This window comes from Octopus bimaculoides, chromosome 26 (assembly GCF_046866305.1).
Source record: "Octopus bimaculoides isolate indiv1 chromosome 26, ASM4686630v1, whole genome shotgun sequence".
NCBI classification, from domain to species: Eukaryota; Metazoa; Mollusca; class Cephalopoda; order Octopoda; family Octopodidae; genus Octopus; species Octopus bimaculoides.
Genome location: NC_142953.1, coordinates 10,568,038 through 10,589,358, shown reverse-complemented (window position 1 = coordinate 10,589,358; position 21,321 = coordinate 10,568,038). Strand labels below are relative to the sequence as shown.

At 38.0% G+C, this 21,321-nt stretch overlaps 1 protein-coding gene across 4 annotated transcripts in view; it reads right to left on the bottom strand.

Moving 5' to 3' along the window:
* The window catches only part of LOC106883030 (unconventional myosin-XVIIIa), a 230,263-nt gene that overhangs the window by 196,443 nt on the left and 12,499 nt on the right, over window positions 1–21,321 (bottom strand). For 2 of the 4 annotated variants that reach the window (XM_089342766.1, XM_089342767.1), the window contains exon 2: window positions 1,569–1,658. The exons of the other annotated variants lie outside the window; for them this stretch is intronic. In XM_089342766.1, coding sequence (XP_089198892.1) covers window positions 1,569–1,658 — 90 coding nt within the window. The remainder of the gene's footprint in view (window positions 1–1,568; window positions 1,659–21,321) is intronic. 4 annotated transcript variants of the gene reach the window in all.

The following is a 21,321-nucleotide window of genomic DNA, read 5'->3' as shown; positions in this document are numbered from 1 at the left end:
CAAATACTTAACCACCAAAGATCAAGCTCAACACCAACCTAGTCATTCTGGCAGACAGGAAGGACCTACAAGAGACGCAGGCAGTTCCCTTCTTCTCACAGACTAATTATAATAATCATATAAAAACAGTCACCGTGACGATGCCAATGAGTCAAAGGATCCAAACGACAATATTAGCCTGACTATGATTAACACAGAAATGCCACATTTAATTAAGAGTTCAGTAATTTATAATTTATGTATTAGTCAGTTGTAATTTAAAGAGACAACTAATACCAACAACTATATGCTCTTTTACTGGTGTCAGTTACCAGAATGCAGCCATGTTTGAGACATTGCCTTGAAGGGATTTATTTGCTCACACAGATCCCATCACTTATTTTAGTCTGGTGTTAATGTAGGTCTCGATGGAGTGGTTAGGTTACCTTTTGTGTTATAAAGGAATATAATTTGAAACACTAGTTTACATCAGTGCACACACAAACAGACATAAAAAAGAGATGAGTGTGTCTGTGTGTGTGTGTGGGGAGAGAGAGAGAGAGAGAGAGAGAGAAAGAGAGAGGGAGAGAGAGAGAGAGAGAGAGAGAGAGAGAGAGAGAGAGAAGTGCAGTGAAGTGGGACTGAATCCAAAAATCACATGGCTGCAAAACAAGCTTCTTAACCACACAGTTCTGCCTATCAAATTTTGATTTTCTAAATTAAAATTAAGAGACATCCCAAGCAGAAATACAATGTCTCACAAGTGCTGGCTTTTTGTTTGTGTTTATTTTTCATTATGAAAATGAAGTAGGCGAGTACTGAGCCATGGGTTAATACAATGTCTTCCTAAGTGGGTCCCAAAGAGCCTGAATCACCTTAAAAATTGTGAGATTTCACAAGATAAGGGGTCCATTAATAAAATTGAATAGAAATTTATTTTATAGAAAATGCTCTTCATTATTTTCAAAATAAGTTATTTTGTGGTTATTAATGAATAAATTTTCCAAAACAAATGGTTTCGTTAAATGCTTTATAAAAATTAGATTGGTAGCAATTGTCCATAAAATAATAGGATTTTAACACAATTTTTGGAAAACTGCGAAAGAGTTCCATTACAAAATAAATTTATGAATCACTAGGTGGTGAACTGGCAGAATCAATAAGGCAACAGACAAAATGCTTTGCTGTTTTTAGTAACATCCCTTAGCATTCTGAGTTCAAATCCCACCAAGATGAACTTTGCCTTTCAGCATTCTAAGGTCAATAAAATAAAATATCAGTCTAGTGATGGTGTTGAATTAATCAATTTATCCTTCCTTCCAAATTTCAGACTTTCTACCAATGTTAAAAATCAGTATTGATTAATGAGACATGAAAGACAGGTTCAATATACAGTGGAGGATAAGTGGATGGATGAATGAAGACACTGATGGCATACGGGTATGAAAGATAAGAGTTTTGCAAGAGAATAAGGACATAGAGGTATGAGAAAGGGCAACACAATTAATAATTGATATTAGAAAGAGTTTTGTGGTTGGAGGGGTGAATGGGTGTTTGGCATCAAGCAGCATACAATGAGCCAGACAAACCTAAGGAGTTTCTGGAGCTTCTAAACTGAGCTGCTGAGGGACTCAGTCTTCCACTGATGTAGAGTTTTCTTGAGTTTCGAGTGACCACTCCTAAAGAAGGCAACACTTTAGACAGGTCAATTAGCAACATAATTAGGTCAACATGGGGAATGAAACAGTGACTGGACTTTACAATACAAACAGCAATTAGTATCATCATCATCATCAAAATACAATCAACATCACCCTTGTCATTGATCATATAATCATTATCAACATCATCAATATCATCATGAGTGGAAGTCAAATAAAATGAGATAAAGAATCACATCAAAGCAATATAGAAAAAACATTAAATTAGGGAAAGGGTATCAATGTCGTTATTTTCTGGCACTTAATGTTCTGAGTTCAAATACTTCCAAGGTCAATCCTCCAGGATTGATAAAATAGGGGACAACAGTACCAACAAGGAGTCTTTGAGAGGGGAGGAAGCATTGAAGGAAGTGATCTTGTCAGATGATGAAAAATTAGTGTGTGACAGAGAGGCAGAAACAGATGTCTTGCTGTAGAGGAGGTCCATGGTTACCCAGCCACAGAAATGGAGACAGGGACGATAAGAAAGAGAGTGACAGTTAACAAGAATGAGGGCAGAAACAGTTACTTAGAGAGAGAGAGAGTGAGAGTTAACAAGAGGTGTGCTGCGGTAAAGGAGATAAATGGTCACCTAGCCAGAGGTAAGGAGCAAAGGAAGGAGGGAGAGAAAGTGATCAAGAATGAGGGCAGAAACAGATTTGTTACTGTAGAGGAGATACATGATTATTCATCCAGAGGAGAGAGAGAGATCTGAAATGTTTAGCAGGAGTAGACACATGGTCAGATTCCTTTTATCAAATTGGAGGGTACCACCTACTCCAGACTGAGTTGATGTCTCGCAGACTTTGACATATTTTCTCTTATTTGTATTTAACGATATGTCTAGTCAGGCGACTTTTCAAATGGTACCTTGCTCAATAAACTTGGTTTCGCTTGGTTCAATTATACAGCATGTCATTATTTGCCTGCTCAACTCAACAAACACTGAAGAATTCCTGATGTAAATCCAGTGGTATTTATATCAATACTGTGGATGGCATCAGGTAGCCATAGACAGAGAATGTTCTTTAATCAGCATATTGTCATGTATATGCCCAAGTTTTTATTAACTACATATATGTATATACGTCATCATCATCATTGTTTAACGTCTACTTTCCATGCTGGTATGGGTAGGACAGTTTGACAGGAGTTGGCCAGGCAGAAGACAACACCAGACTTCTGTCTGTTTTGGCAGAAATTTTATGGCTGGATGCCCTTCCTAACACCAACCACCCAGCAGAGTGGATTAAGTGCTTTTTACATGGCACTTGCACAGGTGAGGTCAGTTTTGGCAAGGTTTTTACAGCTGGGTACCCTTCCAAATGCCAACTACTTTACAGTGTGGACTGGATGGTTTTTTACATGACATCAGCACTGGCAGAGGGGGGAGGTCACCATGTAACTTGCAAGACAAAGATCCTTTGAGTGGGGAGGGGGAGGCGATGATCTTGTGTCAGACGAAGAAAGGGTATAGTGGGATAGAGAGACAGAAACAAATGCTGTGCTATAGAGGCAGTACATGGTTACCCGGCCACAGAGAGAGAGAGGGAGAGTGGACCAGGATTGAGGACAGAAACAGGTGTGCTGCTGTAAAGAAGACACATGGTTACCCAGCCTGAGGGAAGAGCAAGAGGAGAATGGGAGACAGCAAGAGTGCAAGAAAGCAGGAGAGTGCCAAGCATACTCACAAGGGTTGGGGATCAGAATATAAATGGGATGGTCAAGTAAAAGGAGAGAGAGAGAGAGAGAGATGGTGGCAAGTGCCAGGGCATACCCTTGAGGTATGGAGGTCATAATATTACATACATATATAAGTGTGCATGTGTACGTAAGGTACTCAACATGGCCTCAGCACAACACTGAACTCAGGTGAGATAGGTAGAGAAAGAGACGGGAGGCAGTGGAAGTGCTTCGCTTACTGTAAACATCCTATAATAAACAGTGAATAGTGCGATTTAGCTTGGAAAAAAAGCTAACAGCTACCATGGCAACAGACAAGTGGTAGTGGTAGTAGTAGTAGTAGTAGTGGTAGTAGCAGCAGCAGCAGTAGTAGTAGCAGAAGTAGTGATGGTGGTGGTGGTGGTAGTAGTAGTAGTGGTGGTGGTGGTGGTGGTGGTAGTAGTAGTAGTAGCAGAAGTAGCAGTAGTAGTAGTAGTAGTAGTAGTAGTAGTAGTAGTAGTAGTAGTAGTGGCAGCAGAAGTAATAGTAGTGGTGGTGGTAGTAGTAGTAGTAGTAGTAGTAGTAGTAGTAGTAGTGGCAGCAGAAGTAATAGTAGTGGTGGTGGTAGTAGTAGTAGTAGTAGTAGTAGTAGTAGTAGTAAGGTGATGATGATAATGGCAATGCAATTGTTGCTATTACTAGCAGCAGTCACTGTGACAACATATTGTGTGGCTGTCCAGCTTAACAATTTCAGTGGAGGAAAACAGTGTGTGTGTGTACAGACCTGGAGGGTATGTGCATACAGAGCTGTTTGCAATTGTGTATGTACATAGAGTTGTGTGAATGAGCATAGAGCTGTTGTGTGTGATGGGGTTTGTCATTACTGTATGAATACCTCAGGACATTGACACCTATCTGCACCACGGCCACCACTACAGTGGGCAACAACAATAGCATCCACATCACCACCATCATGACAATAACCCAATTTCTAAATGACATGGTAGAAATAGCAACCAAATTACCCTCAGATCACACCCCACTATCTCAGGGAGACATTGAATCCTGACATACAAAATGATGAGGTGGTCATGACTGGAATAAATTTGATCTGTGGCTAAACAACATTATCATATATCTTCACCACCTACGTGAAAGTATATGTCATAGTGGCAAAGGTGTTCAGCATAAAACACTTCAGAGATACCTGTTGATGATGCAGATGGGTTTTCAACATTGCAATAGCTTTACTCACGATCAGGAAGAAAACTTGCAATATTTCTAAGTAGTTCTTTGCAGTTTCTGCACGAAGCAAAAGCTTCTCTGACATCCTTCATATGTCTCATCATATTACAGAAATGTCACTTCTTATGTAATACAATACAGAATACAATAGAATTTGAAAGGACTAGAAATCATTTAGTCCCTAGAGCAGTCCTGATTCATGAGAGTGTAATCAAAGGTATTCCAGTCGTGGCCATTCCGTCTTTTATTCAGAGATAGTGTATCTAAGCGTCCTCTGCTTTTTAAGATAGCAAAGCGTAATTTAGAAGTGTTTCCAACATCTTTCATTGATGGCAGACAAACCAAACCTACTACAGTATGTTTGTTTTAGTATATAAATAATATGACAACTTGTTTATTGAAAAATTTGTAAGTTCAATTTTAGGTATTTATACTCTGGTGAAATTAAGAAATCTACTCATAAATAAACAAAACCCTCCAATCCATCTCTGTGTATATACACACACACACACACACACACACAGAGTTGCATATCTATGTATGTACCCACATGTGTCTATGTGCATAGGTCCATGTCTATACACACACACACACACACACAGATGATTGAATCAAATGATTTGTGTGTGTGTGTATGTACTGTTCCGTGATGGTAAGATCAACAACAAAAGTACTCCAACCAGTGAGAAATAGTATTTAATAATATTTAATAGACATAAATACATGTTTTTTATGTATCTAGTAATAGATTCTTGTGCTGAGAACATGCCAAAACGATGCATACCCTGCATGCACATAGATTCTTTCATAAAAAATCTGCAAACATTTTGATTCACCCGTCTGTCAGTTTTGAAGATAATCAAACCAAACTTTCATTTCGAGCCACTCACCCAATTAGTATTTCTACCAAATTTGGTGAAAATCCATTTAGCTGTTTTCCAGTAATTTTGTAATTACACAAAGACGAATGATTACAATATCCTGCTTTTGCTTATGCGCACAAGGTAAAAAAATGAAAAAGATCAAGTGACCAAAGTAAAGATTAAAAACTGCATGGAAGAGAACAGAATAATGGGTGGCAGAACAGTTCATAAATGAAAATGACAGATACCCAGTGTTAGACCCATTGATGTGGTATGATAAACCATCATTCAAACACAGTGTGAGTTAATGGCCATGTTATTAATGCAACTGATAAAGTACTTTCCCAAAAGAATGAGTCACTGTTGAACTTCAAAAGGATACGCATAAGGACAGGATAAGAAAAAGTCAAGTTATTTGACAAAGTAGTGTTTTGTATATGATAAGAAATTAAATTTCACAAGTGTCAAAGTATGAAGTCTGTTTGTGTTATTGAAGAGTAAAAGATTTCTTTCATAAGTAGGTAGGTGGTACTTTTAGTGATAACTATAACACTAGGGAGTGTATGTCTCTCTTGAAGTTATGTTCTAGACTTAATCTTGTTATTTTAAAATTATTGACACTGAAGTTAGAGGTCAACTATATTATTTACATTTGACGGATATTTGTCCTCATCTTGTTTGTTGTTAACACAACGTTTTGGCTGATATACACTCCAGCCTTCATCAGGTGTCTTGGGGAAATTTCGAACTTGGGTTCTCATTCTTAAGGTATTTTTCGATATAATTATTATCATTATTATTATTCAGATCACTGCCTGGAATCAAACTCTGAATCTTGGGGTTAGTAGCCCACGCTCTTAACCACTATGCCATGTGACTTCTCTTTATATAAGGATGAAAATTTCAGAACAGTTGAAAATTAATAAGATATGAGTAGATATTTAACTTTAAAAATGGTTGAGTCCTGCTCTTTGATTATAAGTCTGCTCAGTGAGGGCTGACCAGGAACTAAACAAGAACAAACTGTCAGATCATACAGGTCTACTCAGCCAGGGATAAAATAACTACTTGACCAGGGATAAAATAACAACAGATGGTTGTGCTTCATACTGAAAGATGAAGAAGTGCAATTTTTTCAGTACTGTCCTTAGTGTATGTATCTCAGAGTAGAGTGTCTGATAGTGGAGACTATGCAGTGCCTGAGGAGTATGCGGTTCCTAGTGTATGAGTGTATGTACACTCCAAGCATATTGAATGACACAGATACACACACACACACAACCTCTCTCTCCCTCAAAAAATCTCATTAAAAGGGATAATCCAAAAGAAAAAAGCTGTCTATTTTCCCCCAGAAAACTATATTTTCCAAACTGCTGCAGGTTGTACAAATATGTAAATCCACACCTTAAGATGTGTTCTTGTAAAAATTACTTGTAATCCATAATGAAGATTGGGTTTCTGAATTCTATTTTGCTTCACTGTAGACTATATGCTGTTGTTGTTGGCGCTCCATCGCTTACAGCGTCGAAGGTTCCAGTTAATCTGATCAACGGAACAGCCTGCTCGTGAAATTAACGTGCAAGTGGCTGAGCACTCCACAGACACGTGTACTCTTAACGTAGTTCTCGGGGATATTCAGCGTGACACAGTGTGACAAGGCTGACCCTTTGAATTACAGGCACAACAGAAACAGGAAGAAAGAGTGAGAGAAAGTTGTGGTGGAAGAGTACAGCAGGGTATGCCACCATCCCCTGCCGGAGCCTCGTGGAGCTTTAGGTGTTTTCGCTCAATAAACACTCACAACGCCCGGTCTGGGAATCAAAAACTGTAGACTATAGTATCAACTCCTTCTCTCCAAGCCCACCTTCAGCTGGAAGTAGGAACTCTCAGGTTACAAAGAATTTTCAACAATTTCCTTTATGCTAAAATAAGATAGCTATGTCAACAGTCCATAAATTGTTCCAATGGCTAGATATCATTTTAGATTACAAATACCATGAAACTTACTACTGCAAATATAACCATTGAAGATCAAGAGGCAAATATAATAAGTGTTATTTAAAATGTTCTAAATAAAAATTAAAATTTCAATGAACAAATTCCCAACATTGTTTAGGGTTCAATCCCACTGCATGGCACCTAGGGCTAGCGTCTTCTATTATATCCCAAGGCTGACCAATATGTTTTGGGTGGATTTAGTAGATGGAAAATGAAAGAAGCCCATTGTATATATGTCTGCATATATCTGTCTTAGTGTTTGTGCCACTACTCACAGCCCCACTGCTTGACAACCACTGTTGATTTGTTTATATCCTTGTAACTTAGCAGTTTCACAAAAAGAGAATGGGAGAAGTTCCAAACTTAAAAATAAGTATTAGATGAAGCATGGATAAACAAAGAAAATACTTTCATACAAAAGTGCGAACCAAGACTTAAACTTTCACAGAGTACATACACAAATAACTATTCACACACAAAACTTCATTCTGCCACTTATCATAAGGAAGCTACACAGCTAACAACCTAAATTTTAGCCACTGGACTACATACAAATGACTCCTGTCCACTCTCCCACCAGACAGATTAAATTTGGAGTGCCTTGATTATAACTAAACATGTTTACCCAACCGTGACAATCTTCTTTTTAGGTGCAAAATATACTGCCACATGACATTAACACATGAATGAAGCAGGAAACTTCATGTGCTCATTCTCTACAAACACTTGACAGAAAGTATTCAGAGCATTGATTGTTTGGACTTGTTCAGTCAACCGTGTCAGCCTTAACTTATGACACCAAACATTGTCTTTGATACTAACACACAGACCTAGCAGGAAACCTAGAAACATTTCTAAGACCAGTCTTGTCACTATCCTCTACCAATCAAATCCCATTCAAAACATATACTAATTTGAGCCATGAACTCCTTATGAAAATAGGGCAAGCTTCAAACACTAGTCAGAAGCAAGACAGCTGCAACATAAGCTACGTCTTTCTATTTGAACCTTTTGCAAATCAGTGTAAACTGTGAAACCGGTTAAAGCTTTAAATATATTAATAAAAAATATTTTAACTATCTCCAATGCATTTTCAACTTCTATTTATATATATATATATATATATATATATATATATATATAAAAACAAATAATAAATGAGTATATGCATATATACGTACAGGTATGTGCATACCGACATCCACCTGTATGTATAAGTGCATATCTGGGTACAGGACATTGCAAACAAACGTAGACGAGAACACACGAGCCACATAGAGAACATTCTCCTTCATCAGCCACCCACGTTTTAACACCGGCGTTTCGACTAGCTTGGGCAGGACGCATCGCTAAAACGGCTCGTCCCATGGATCGCAGATTAAATTTGTATACGCAAATTAAATCTAGCCATGGAGGAATGTAGTGGCGGACAAAAAGCAAGACAGGAAAACAAACAGAAAAGGCTTTACGGCCAGACGAGAAAAATTATTTTATATATATATATATAAAATTAAAACATTGTTTTATGTATGTAATTTTCAATGTCTTGCTCGCTTACGGTTTGGTATTTCGCTGAATTTCTTTTGAGAACTACTAGGTCTTAGTAGACACAACATGTGGTCTATTTCTAGCATATTAAATGTCCACTTTACTGGTCAACATTATATATATAAAAATATACCTTAATCCCCTAAGATCTCAGATATTTTTTCTGAATCTCTCAGATTCTTTCAATGTGCTAGCTTCCTGGTAATAAATCGATATTAATTAATATCTGATTTTTACCCTATGTTTTAATTATATATATATATATATATATATATATATATATATGTATATACATGTTAAACAATGATGGTGATGATGCATATGTATATATGTATAGAATATATTAAGATTCAGGTGAATAAGACACTTAAATGGTAAAGCACTGGGTTGGTTCAACATTGAAGTACACAGTACTTGTAGATGAATACAAACACTGGCACTGAAGTACAGGTAGAAAGCTATTCAGGTTATGTATACAATTAATTGAACCCCAGCTCTTGGACTAATCCAGAAACGTACATTGTATTAAATATATGGTTCATAGTATACTTCAGAACATGCGAGGAACAGGTTGTAAGAGGCGAATCATAAATAAATAAATAACAAACGATGGATAAGTGTGAACTCATTACAGCTGTTTCCAACAAATTTTTTAATTGATTAATGAGTACATTATATCATTATAAAAAAAAATGTTTTCTTCAGACAAATACATGAACCACAATATTAAGAACATTTAAAAACATTTAAAACCCATGGCATGTGCATATTTTGTGATTCCACAATCTTTATTGGTCGCAGAATGAGTTTGTCAAATCAAAATAATTTGGTTTAATTTGTTTTATAATTCTATAACTGGTTGCACATGTCGATCCTATCCATAAAGGTTATGAAGAGGAGAGGTGATTGTTTACACCCCTGGTGGAGTCTAATACACACATTGAGCGGTTCTGATTAAGTACCATTTATCCAAACATAAATACAAGGGCATTTATATGGAGACTACAAAGAGTTCCCTTTAGAAAATGAGTCATCAATCTTTGTGTTTTCATAGCTGGTAACAAGGAAAAAGAAGAAAGAAGAAAGAAAGAACGTAGGAAACAGAACACCAAGTCAAATAGTTTTGTGTAAATATGATGGAATTTTCATGTCAGTTTGTTCATTCCTCCTGGGTGTGACATTAGTAATTCACAAACATATTTATCCCCATGTGTTCTGAGGACTGAAAGTGCAGAGGAGTCAGAATAGTTTCTGAGAATGTGTACTTTCAGGCGTACCTCAAATTTATAGTCGTTTGATGTAAAATGTTTAGCAAGTTCTGTCAAACTACTGTTATTGTGCCAGAATTTTATTTAATTTTTTGGTTGTGCAACCAAAATAAATCAAGTTGTGTTTAGTGCATTCTGCTGCATACACCAAACAGGAATCATTACACATCCCACCTTCTGTATAAATCATAACATTTCTGTTATGATTTCTGATGGAACTGACTTTGCCTCATGTTTTTTGCACAATGTTTTTCTGCTTTTTTTTTCTTTCCCTTGTGACCAGTTATGGAAAAGCAAAAATTGATAATGTTGTTTTGTCTAAAAAGGATATTCCAGTTTAAATCTTGAATTTCTGTATTTCTGTATTTTCCATTTTGAACCCGAGAAAGATAGATATACTGTCAAAATATTTTTCAATTCAATAAACAGATTTTAAAATCATCCATTGCATGTTCGGTTGATTTTGAACATGCCACTAATTGGCTGCACCAGACTCCAATCTGATCTGGCAGAGTTTCTACAACTGGATGCCCTTCCTAACACCAATCATTCCGAGAGTGTAGTGGGTGCTTTTACATGCCACCAGCACGAGGGCCAGTCTGGTGGTACTGGCAACGGCAATGCTCAAAATGGTGTTTTTTATGTGCCACCTGCCCAGGAGCCAGTCCAGCAGCACTAGTAATGATCTCGCTCGAATGTATTTTCACGTGCCACCAGCACAAGTGCCAGTAAGGCAATGCTGGTAATGATCACACTCAAATAATGCTATTTACGTGCCACTGGCATGGAAGCCAGACAGCTGCTCTGGCAATGATCACGCTTGGATGGTGCTCTTAGCGCTCCACTGGCACAGGTGCCTATCATCGAATTTGGTTCAATCTCGATTTCAATTTCACTTGCCCCAACAGGTCTTCGCAAAAGTATAGACAAGCATAAAATCATGTAAATAACTAAAATAAAAGTAAAACTAAATAACATTCTAGTCTCAATACTTTTTATACAGTGGTCGAAGGAAGGCCTGGCTTTTGCTAGAAGTGGTCCACATAACCATTCTTGATACAGAGGCTAGGAGCCTATTTTAGTTCAGGAGTGAATCGTCATCACGTCACTTAGTCACAAACACATGTCATACAGCTGCAATAGAATGCTGTATTACCAACAATAATGTGATTTGTCTAAGACATCACCCAGTAATCTATCAAGTCCATTTACACATTTCTCATTACATACTGCTGTTAGGACTTCCCTTCCTCATTTTATGCCTCCATCATAGATGGGTAGATTTGCTAGTAACTGTAACTTCTCATGTTCAAATACCTGTGGGTGTGTATGCATGTGTACCTATAAGTAAGTCCATTTCATCATTTATTAAACGATAAAGAAGAGTGTATTGTATGCAATTAATCCTTTTAATACATGCTGCCACAAATAATTAATTATAAAATGGATTGTTTATCGCCTGTAAATTTGAGGCCGTGTGGAAAGATGAATGGAGGCATAACATTGCCATCACTAGTGATCACTCCAAACACCATGATGTTTGATTTTTATCACTCTCAGTACATGTCCTCAGATTGCACTGACCTCAGATTGACACCCAAACACTCTGAAATGTTCGTATTGGAGATTCTGGTATGAATGCCGAGCAGTACAGCATGCTGTTTCCAAATTTCTGGCAGAGAGAATTGCAACATGGTGCTGTTTCTCTCACAGATGGTGCCCAACTGATCCTACTATACTGTGCAGTCGACAAAATCAAAAATTAAAAATATAAAATGTAACTTATTCTATCAGTTACTTTCACCGGACCACTAAGTTATGGGAATGTAAACACACCAGCACCAGTTCTCAAGCAGTGGTGGGGAACAAACACACACACAATGATATATATATATATATGTATATATATATATATATATATATATATATATATATATATATATATATATATATATATATATATACTTTATTTAAAAGCAGCAGAAATATAACAAAAAAACCGTTACTCTGAGTTTCACGTTCCCGTTCATCGGACAGTTTTGTTTTTCCACCTTGTTGCACATTTCATGTGCTTACTCCGGTATATATATATATATATATATATATATATATATATATATAGTAGTGCTTGTTGCCACTTTTATGTGGCTGTTCCATGCAGAACAATGTTACTACATTTTAATCCCAGGAAAACATCTTTTCCAACTGGCTAACGACACACAACCTGTGTCTGCTTTATTGCAAATAAGAGAGTGAACCACTCCCCCTCCGACCCGCAGGCCAGCTAGTTTCTGGGTGTGTACACTTCTTACCACACAGCCATACCTGCACCTATATATATATATATATATATATATATATATATATATATATATATATATATATATATATATATCATCATCATCATCATCATCATCATCGTTTAACGTCCGCTTTCCATGCTAGCATGGGTTGGACGATTTGACTGAGGACTGGTGAAACCGGATGGCAACACCAGGCTCCAGTCTGATTTGGCAGAGTTTCTACAGCTGGATGCCCTTCCTAACGCCAACCACTCAGAGAGTGTAGTGGGTGCTTTTACGTGTCACCCGCACGAAAACGGCCACGCTCGAAATGGTGTCTTTTATGTGCCACCCGCACAAGCCAGTCCAGGGGCACTGGCAACGATCTCGCTCGAAAATCCTACAGGAGCCAGTCAGGCGGTACTGGCAACGGCCACGCTCAAAATGGTGCATCTCATGTGCCACCCGCACAAGAACCAGTCCAGGGGCACTGGCAACGATCTTACTTGGCTTGCCGGGTCTTCTCACGCACAGCCCATTTCCAAAGGTCTCGGTCCGTAGTCATCGCCTCGGTGAGGCCCAATGTACGAAGGTCTTGCCTCACCACCTCAGCCCAGGTCTTCCTGGGCCTACCTCTTCCACGGGTTCCCTCAACTGTTAGGGTGTGGCACTTTTTCACGCAGCTATCCTCCTCCATTCTCACCACATGTCCATACCAGCGCAATCGTCTCTCTTGCACGCCACAACTGATGCTTCTAATGTTCAGCTTTTCTCTCAAGATACTTACACTCTGACGGGTATTCACATTGACATTACACATCCAACGGAGCATACTGGCTTCATTCCTTGCGAGCTTACGTATGTCCTCAGCAGTTACAGCCCATGTTTCACTGCCATGTAGCATGGTTGTTCGTACGCATGCGTCATACAGTCTGCCTTTTACTCTGAGTGAGAGTCCCTTTGTCGCCAGCAGGGGTAAGAGCTCTCTAAACTTTGCCCAGGCTATTCTTATTCTAGCAGCTACACTTTCAGCGCACCCACCCCCACTACTAACTTGGTCGCCCAGATAGCGGAAGCTATCGACTACCTCTAGTTTTTCACCCTGGAATGAGATAGAAGTTGTTTCCTGTTTGTTTGCAGTCTTTATTGCACCTGAACATCTGCCACAAACAAAAACTAACTTGCTAGTTAACCTGCCTTTGATGTTGCTGCACCTCTTATGTGTCCATAGCTTGCACCGGGTACATCTTATAGAGTTACTACCTACTCCTTTTCTACATACTGAGCAGGGCCATCTACCTGAAGGGGTTTGTGTTTTATAGGGGTTTGTGTTTTATATATATATATATATATATATTTATTTATTTATTTATGTGTTTCAGCCAAGTGGCTGCGGTCATAAAATTTTTAATTTGGTAATAAAATACCTGAATCTCATCAAAGAAAAACATTAATATGCTTGAAGACTGGAGAGTTTGACAGATCGATCCACATATAATGGTTTAAGATAACTGAAATGAATAACACTGCTAATTATAAAAAAGAATTGAAGGCAAAGCATCAGTTCTCTGTAAAGATTTTGAAATCTACAACTGAATACCTCATACATCACATCTGGCTCTTCTTGAAACTAATGAGGAATGGTGTATAAAACCTCAGAGAACATAAAATATTGTTTTCCTTTGAGAGCTTCATCAGTAAAGAGAGATGTTTGTTTAAAAATAAATAGTGATAGTTTTATTTTGTTTTTGTCCAGGAGTGGCTGTGTGGTAAGTAGCTTGCTTACCAACCACATGGTTCTGGGTTCATTCCCACTGCATGGCACTTTGGGCAAGTGTCTCCTACTATAGCCTCGGGCCGACCAAAGCCTTGTGAGTGGATTTGGTAGACGGAAACTGAAAGAAGCCTGTCGTATATATGTATATATATATATGTATGTGTATATGTTTGTCCCCCCAACATCGCTTGACAACCGATGCTGGTGTGTTTATGTCCCCATAACTTAGTGGTTCAGCAAAAGAGTCCGATAGAATAAATACTAGGCTTACAAAGAATAAGTCCTGGGGTCGATTTGTTCAACTAAAGGCGGTGCTCCAGCATGGCCGCAGTCAAATGACTGAAACAAGTAAAAGAGTAAGCTACAAACAAAACACATGTACTCTTAAGCAAGATCAAATGGACAAGAGTGGAAGATTTATTTTGTCCTGACATTCATGTGTGTGTTATATGTGCATATACACATATTTACATACATATGCATAAACACATATAGATATTTACAGAGATGTGTATATACATATACATGCACACATAAGTATATCTACAAACACACAAGTGTGTGTGTGCATGCACGCATGCGCATACACATTCGGCCACTCCTATATAAATTTCTTTCAGACAATGATAAAGGAGTGGACCAAGAGAAATAAGCCTACTATGTTTAATGACCTGATAATCTGAAACAAAAAAAAAAAAAAGAAGTTATTGGCTGGTGGTGAGGGTTTCAATTCAAAGCTTGGTGCAGTTGAGGAAAAGGAAGGCCCATGTTTTTTTGTCCATGTTAGGTTTCTCTATAGAAATTACACAATTAAATTGATATAATAATAAAAAAAAAAGAAAAACATTTCTTTTTGAAAGACATGATGTTATAATTAAGTAGGGTAAACACTCATGCAATGATACCTGGTATAGCCATAGTGTTAAAAATGTTCACCTTAGTTTTTCATAGGTTTTTGCACCTAAAATACTTTTCTTTGTGTCAGTCATTAGCTAATAACCTTCCGTATTGAATATCAAATATTAACAGATCTAATTTCCCTATTTAACAATGGAAAAGATCGTTGCTAGTGCCCCTGGACTGGCTCTTGTGCGGGTGGCACATAAAATACACCATTTGAGCGTGACCGTTGTCAGTACCGCCTGACTGGCCTCGTGCGGGTGGCACGTAAAAGCACCCACTACACTCTCGGAGTGGTTGGCGTTAGGAAGGGCATCCAGCTGTAGAAACTCTGCCAAATGAGATTGGAGCCTGGTGTAGCCATCTGGTTTCACCAGTCCTCAGTCAAATCGTCCAACCCATGCTAGCATGGAAAGCGGACGTTAAACGATGATGATGATGATGATGAATGGAGTGTCAAAGGAATCATATAACTGTTGCTGGTCTGCAGAAGGCAGGTCACGATGCGTCTAACATTTTCAAACTGCTTGAACCACTTGGAATTAGCAGAATGTTTGTGCATTGCACCATAAAGAGTCTTGCCGATCATCAGACTATCAATGACATTTTAAAGGAAAGTTGTCCTTGCACTGTGAGGTTCTCCCAAGAAGGTCAAAGTTGTTGGAGCCAGAATTTGAAGGAATCCTCTGAGGAAGCAAAAAGTCATGGCTACAGAGATGGAAATTTCACCCAGATCAATGTCTAGGTTAATCAGGGAAGACCTAGGGATGCGTACCTATCACTGACATACAGGACACATGTTAATTCCTTCATTGAAAGCAAAGTGAACGATGAGATCCAAACAGTTGCTTCTCTGGTATGCAGGCAGTGCTCATAGAAACACCCTTTTCAATATATATATATATATATATATATATATTTACCATAGGCGTGCAGTTCCTCGAAGCAAGGGAAGCAATGCTCCCCTTAAAATTTATAAAAACAAGATTAAAACTATATTACTTATTTTTCATAAGATCATTCTTCTAATGTTATATAATATTAATATAAACTACATGACATCATAGGCTTCAGACTTTTATTGTTGGAATTAGCATGAGACAACAAGCAGTGACAGATGAAACAAACAAAATCTGTGCAAGGGAAGCAACACAAGCTGTTGCATCCAATAAAAATGTCACGATGACAATTTTTTTTCTACTAAGAGCAGATAGATCTGATATATACTCACACCCCCACATATATACATATACACACACACACACACATATATATATGATCAGACACATTCTTATCTGTCTCCTGTCCAAGCTTGTTCCACCAGTGTTTGCCACCTCACCTCGTTTAGGCTTAGCAGCACTTCCTGTTTGTTTTCACTGTCCTGTTATTGTTACCAAGACCCTCCGCAAAATCCAAAATTTTATTTAATTTGCTTTGTGGGAGCAACTGTTTTGTCGAAGGCATATCTTGTTGTGAACTGCTCGAAATATGGAGTAGAAAAACAGCTGACAACTATTGAAGGGTTGTTCTTTATGTTGCTTGTCTTGTTTTCCATTTGTTTCTTCCATTGTTCGCTAAAAAATGTTCATATTCTATGTATTTGTATTTCGTAATTCTTGTTGTTTATGTTCTGTGATGTCCTGTGCCCACATATGCACACACACACACACATAAGTGGTTGGGAACGATCTAATTTGACTCATAGCTATTCAGTACTTTTTGTCTTTAGATTTTTTCTACTCAATAAGGATGTAAATTCTCTTTGAGGCTGGTGCCTTCTGGGATTTATTCATCCACTTGGAAGAGGCTATTTCACCATAAGGTGATTTAGGCAGGATTCTGAATTCTTCTGGCACAGAGCTAGAAAATATATTGCAAAGTATCCTGTCTAAAGCTCTAACAATTCTGCCAAGCGACCACTCCCAAACTGGTACATTATGAACTCCAAAAATACAAAAGGCAAAGTTTACCTCAGTAGGATTTGAACTCAAGGGTGCAAAAAACTGCAAGGCCTTGAAAACTCAACCCTCTAATGGCTGATACTTTATTTAACAAACTATTTCTCCCTCAACAACAGGTTTGTGGCATCATGGGTTGACATTCAGGAACATATGGGGCAATTTAACAGTCTCACTTACAGATTGAATCAGTAGAGAAAGGGTTAAAAAAACTGTCATAGAAATGAAATTATGACTTCTTAAATGCTGGAGTAGAAGAGACAAAGACAAGCTCACATGTAAACACATTCATGCATGAATACATACACTTGTGAATACAAATACAAAAAAAACTGAATAGTGATGGATAAAAACAAACACACAAAGACCGACACACACACACACACACACACACACAACAGAAATACTTATTTAAAAAACAAAAAGAGATCAATGGTAAAGAAAATAGAATGGAGATGAGAGTCGTTCTAATAAGATCAACAGAGAAAGTAGTAGCAGCAACAATACTGCAACCATTACAGTTTTTACTTTATTAAAAATGAGCCACTTAAGGGTTATGAGAATGTAAGATATACAATGAGTCAAAATTAGATCATTCTCATCCACTTATATAACATCATCATCATCATCGTTTAACGTCCGCTTCCATGCTAGCATGGGTTGGACGATTTGACTGAGGACTGGTGAAACCGGATGGCAACACCAGGCTCCAATCTAATTTGGCAGAGTTTCTATAGCTGGATGCCCTTCCTAACGCCAACCACTCAGAGTGTAGTGGGTGCTTTTACGTGTCAACTGCACGAAAACGGCCACGCTCGAAATGGTGTCTTTTATGTGCCACCCGCACAAGAGCCAGTCCAGGGGCACTGGCAACGATCTCGCTCGAAAACCCTACAAGGCCAGTCAGGCGGTACTGGCAACGGTCACGCTCAGGATGGTACATCTTATGTGCCACCCGCACAAGAGCCAGTCCAGGGGCCCTGGCAACAATCTCACTTGGCTTGCCGGGTCTTCTCAAGCACAGCACATTTCCAAAGGTCTCGGTCTCGGTATATATATATATGTATATATATAATCATAAATATATAGGGATTGACAGTAACCTGCTTCTCCAACATACTGAGAATTCAGAAATAGCAGTCAAAGAACTACTGATTTCAAAACTACAAATTATTACTCCAGATTGATAGCGATATTTTTGATACACACAGAACAAAAAACAGTAGAGAAGAGTTAAAAAACCACCTGCCTTTAGTTAATTTAGTACGATCGTTTCACAGTTAAGAGTAAAGAATACTCTATTCTGATCTTCAGCTAAATATTCTAATAAATTTGTTAACTGTCAATCCCTATATATTTATGATTATAAATGTTTTTTACCGAAAAGGTTTTTTCATACTGAGCTACCCGGCAAAATTGTTAATTATTAATTTTATTACTAATTGACGATTCCCTGCCCTGCATATCTATATATATATATATATATAGGAGAATGTACGAAAAAACAACAACAGACGAGGACAGGTGGTGTAAACAACAAAAGGATGTATTACTATGACGCTCGGGAATACGGAAAGTCTTTAACGTTTCGAGCTACGCTCTTCAACAGAAAGAATACAGAGACAAGGAGAAAAACACGGAGAGAAAAAATTGAATAGTGTTCAGTCAACGGTCAATCATAGTAATATATATATATATAATGGATTCTCTTGTGAAGAACAAATGAGGATTCAGTAAAATAAAGTGTTAATCACGTTCTATGGACACGAATGTATCTCTTGAAGCCTGCTGATGCCTTGCAAACCTTTTGGCAAATGGAACAAGTTGAGGACTCAGTTTGCTTGAGTGCTTGTGGATCATTTATTATGCGTTTTCTTGAGTGAACAGCAAGGCCTGCTTTGCTTCATGCCACAAAACCACAATGACGGGTAAGGTGTCCATTTAGAGGAACAGTATTTTGCTAGCGTGCCTTCATGCTTCATGAAGTTGGTCCCGATTAGAGGCTGGTAGGTGTTCCCTCTGCTAACAATATATATTGTATATAAAGGGTGCAGAGTTGCACCAATAACCAGCTGGTGGAGAACCTGCCTGGGGTTAAACTAGTAGTAACATGGAACAGCCACTTTGATGTGGTGACTGACTTTACTTTTTATATTAAAAAAATACAACTTAAAAATAACTACTACTTTCAAAAGTAGTAGACATGTTTTCAACTTGAGCAACCAATTATAGCTAAAAGAGCCAGGGTGCTACACTGACAGATAAACTTTATACCTCCACACCTCCACACAGATGACTCAGACACAAATGTTCAATTGTAAAAGATCTGTAGAACCCTACCAGGTTGGGTGTTGGAGATAAAGTAGGATAATAGAGTAGAAACAGAGATGATGTGGGAGGGAGGAATCTGTAGGAGAGAAGGGATGGGGAAGAGTAGAGTTGGTGAGAGAAAGTGAAAGAGAACTAGAGAAGGGTAGTGATGGGAGAGAGTGGAGTGCAGGGAAAAGGGAACAGAGAAGAGTGGCAGTGAGTGAGAGAGGAGGAGAAAGCGAGAGAAGACTGAAGTGAGAGAGATAGAAAAGGAGTGAAATGTATAGGAGGAGGACAGGGGTGAGAGAGAATTAAGAGAGAAAGTGATAGAAGACTGAAGTGAGAGGGTTGAGATGAAAGAAAAAGAGCAGGTCTGAAAGTAGATAGATGAGAAGACAGTCCAGTTTTGTATGATATCTTACTGATTCTGATATCTCACAGTCCTTAACTGTAATAAAAGTAATTTCTAATTTAGTCACAAAGCCTACAGTTTTGAGGAAGAGGGTTGGTTAGTCAACTACATCAACCTCTTAGTACTTGATTTGCATGTTATTCGGATGAAGGGTAAAGTTGATCTCAGAAGGATTTGAACTCAGAATATGAAGAGCTAGAATAAACACCAAGGCATTTTGTCTAACACTAACACTTCTGCCAATCCACATCCATAATAAGGTTTCTAGTATAGGCATAAAGCCTGAATTTCATTGGGGAGAGTGGATGACATTGCACTGACTGGCACTTTATTTAATTGGTCCCAAAAGAGTGAAAAGCAACATTAAATGTGTAGGATTTGCACTCAGATCATAAAGAGCTGAGACAGATACTGCCAAGCAGCTTTTCAAAATGTTCCAACAATTCCGCCAATCTACTACCTTCATCTATACTATAATGGAGAAAGCTACTTATTAATTAGGTATGTAAAAATTGCTAAAAGTACTAAAAGAAATTAATTATTAAAGGGTTGACCAACTGGAAATATTTTTATAAATTCATGTTCTAAGAAATTTGCCATAATTTCGATTTCTCAAGTTTATTGAATTTTTAAAACTCCAATTTCTCACAAATTTAAATATTCATTGCATTTACAGTAAAAAAAAAAAAAGTACATATGCCAAAGCAAACAGTAGAATTTGATGCAATCCACTGGCTCACCAACTCTTATCAAACTGTACACTATGCCAGCATGGGAAACAGACTTTAAATGATGATGATGATGATGATAAGGACAAAAAAAAAAAACAACAGTAGGGATTTACATAGAATTGAGTATAGCATATGAAAAGCAACAGTATAAAAGGAATAAAAAATAAACAGCCCATCAGTAGGGACAGCCCCTGTAGGCCCAAGCAGGAAATTCCAGATCAGTATCTGTAAATAGGCCCATTCACTTGGGCAATACCTACTTCTCTCAACCATCTTTCAGTAAATTCACTGGATGGAGGCAGTGCACCCATGTCCACCCTCACCCTCCTCTTCAAGTAGAACTTGAAGTTGATAAGAGCTTGACCAAAAGTAATTGTTATCTATTTTGCTGTTGCGTCTGTCTAATTAATGTAAAAGGAAATTGAGGTACTGAATGTGGATGGACCACAGAATTCTAGTTTCTTTCACATATCTAGGGAGTGGAAGGAGACTGTGTTCTGGAGCAGCTTGTGACAAGTACAGATGAGGGTTTGTTTGATAAATCTAACAGTGTACTTTTGTGCAATGCCTGTTGTTTCTGTTAACTACAAATACCAGTTTGTGTGTGTGTGTGTGTGTGTGTGTGTGTGTGTGTGTGTGTGTGTTTGTGTGTGTGAGTGAATGAGTGAGTGAGTGTATAGTTGTATTT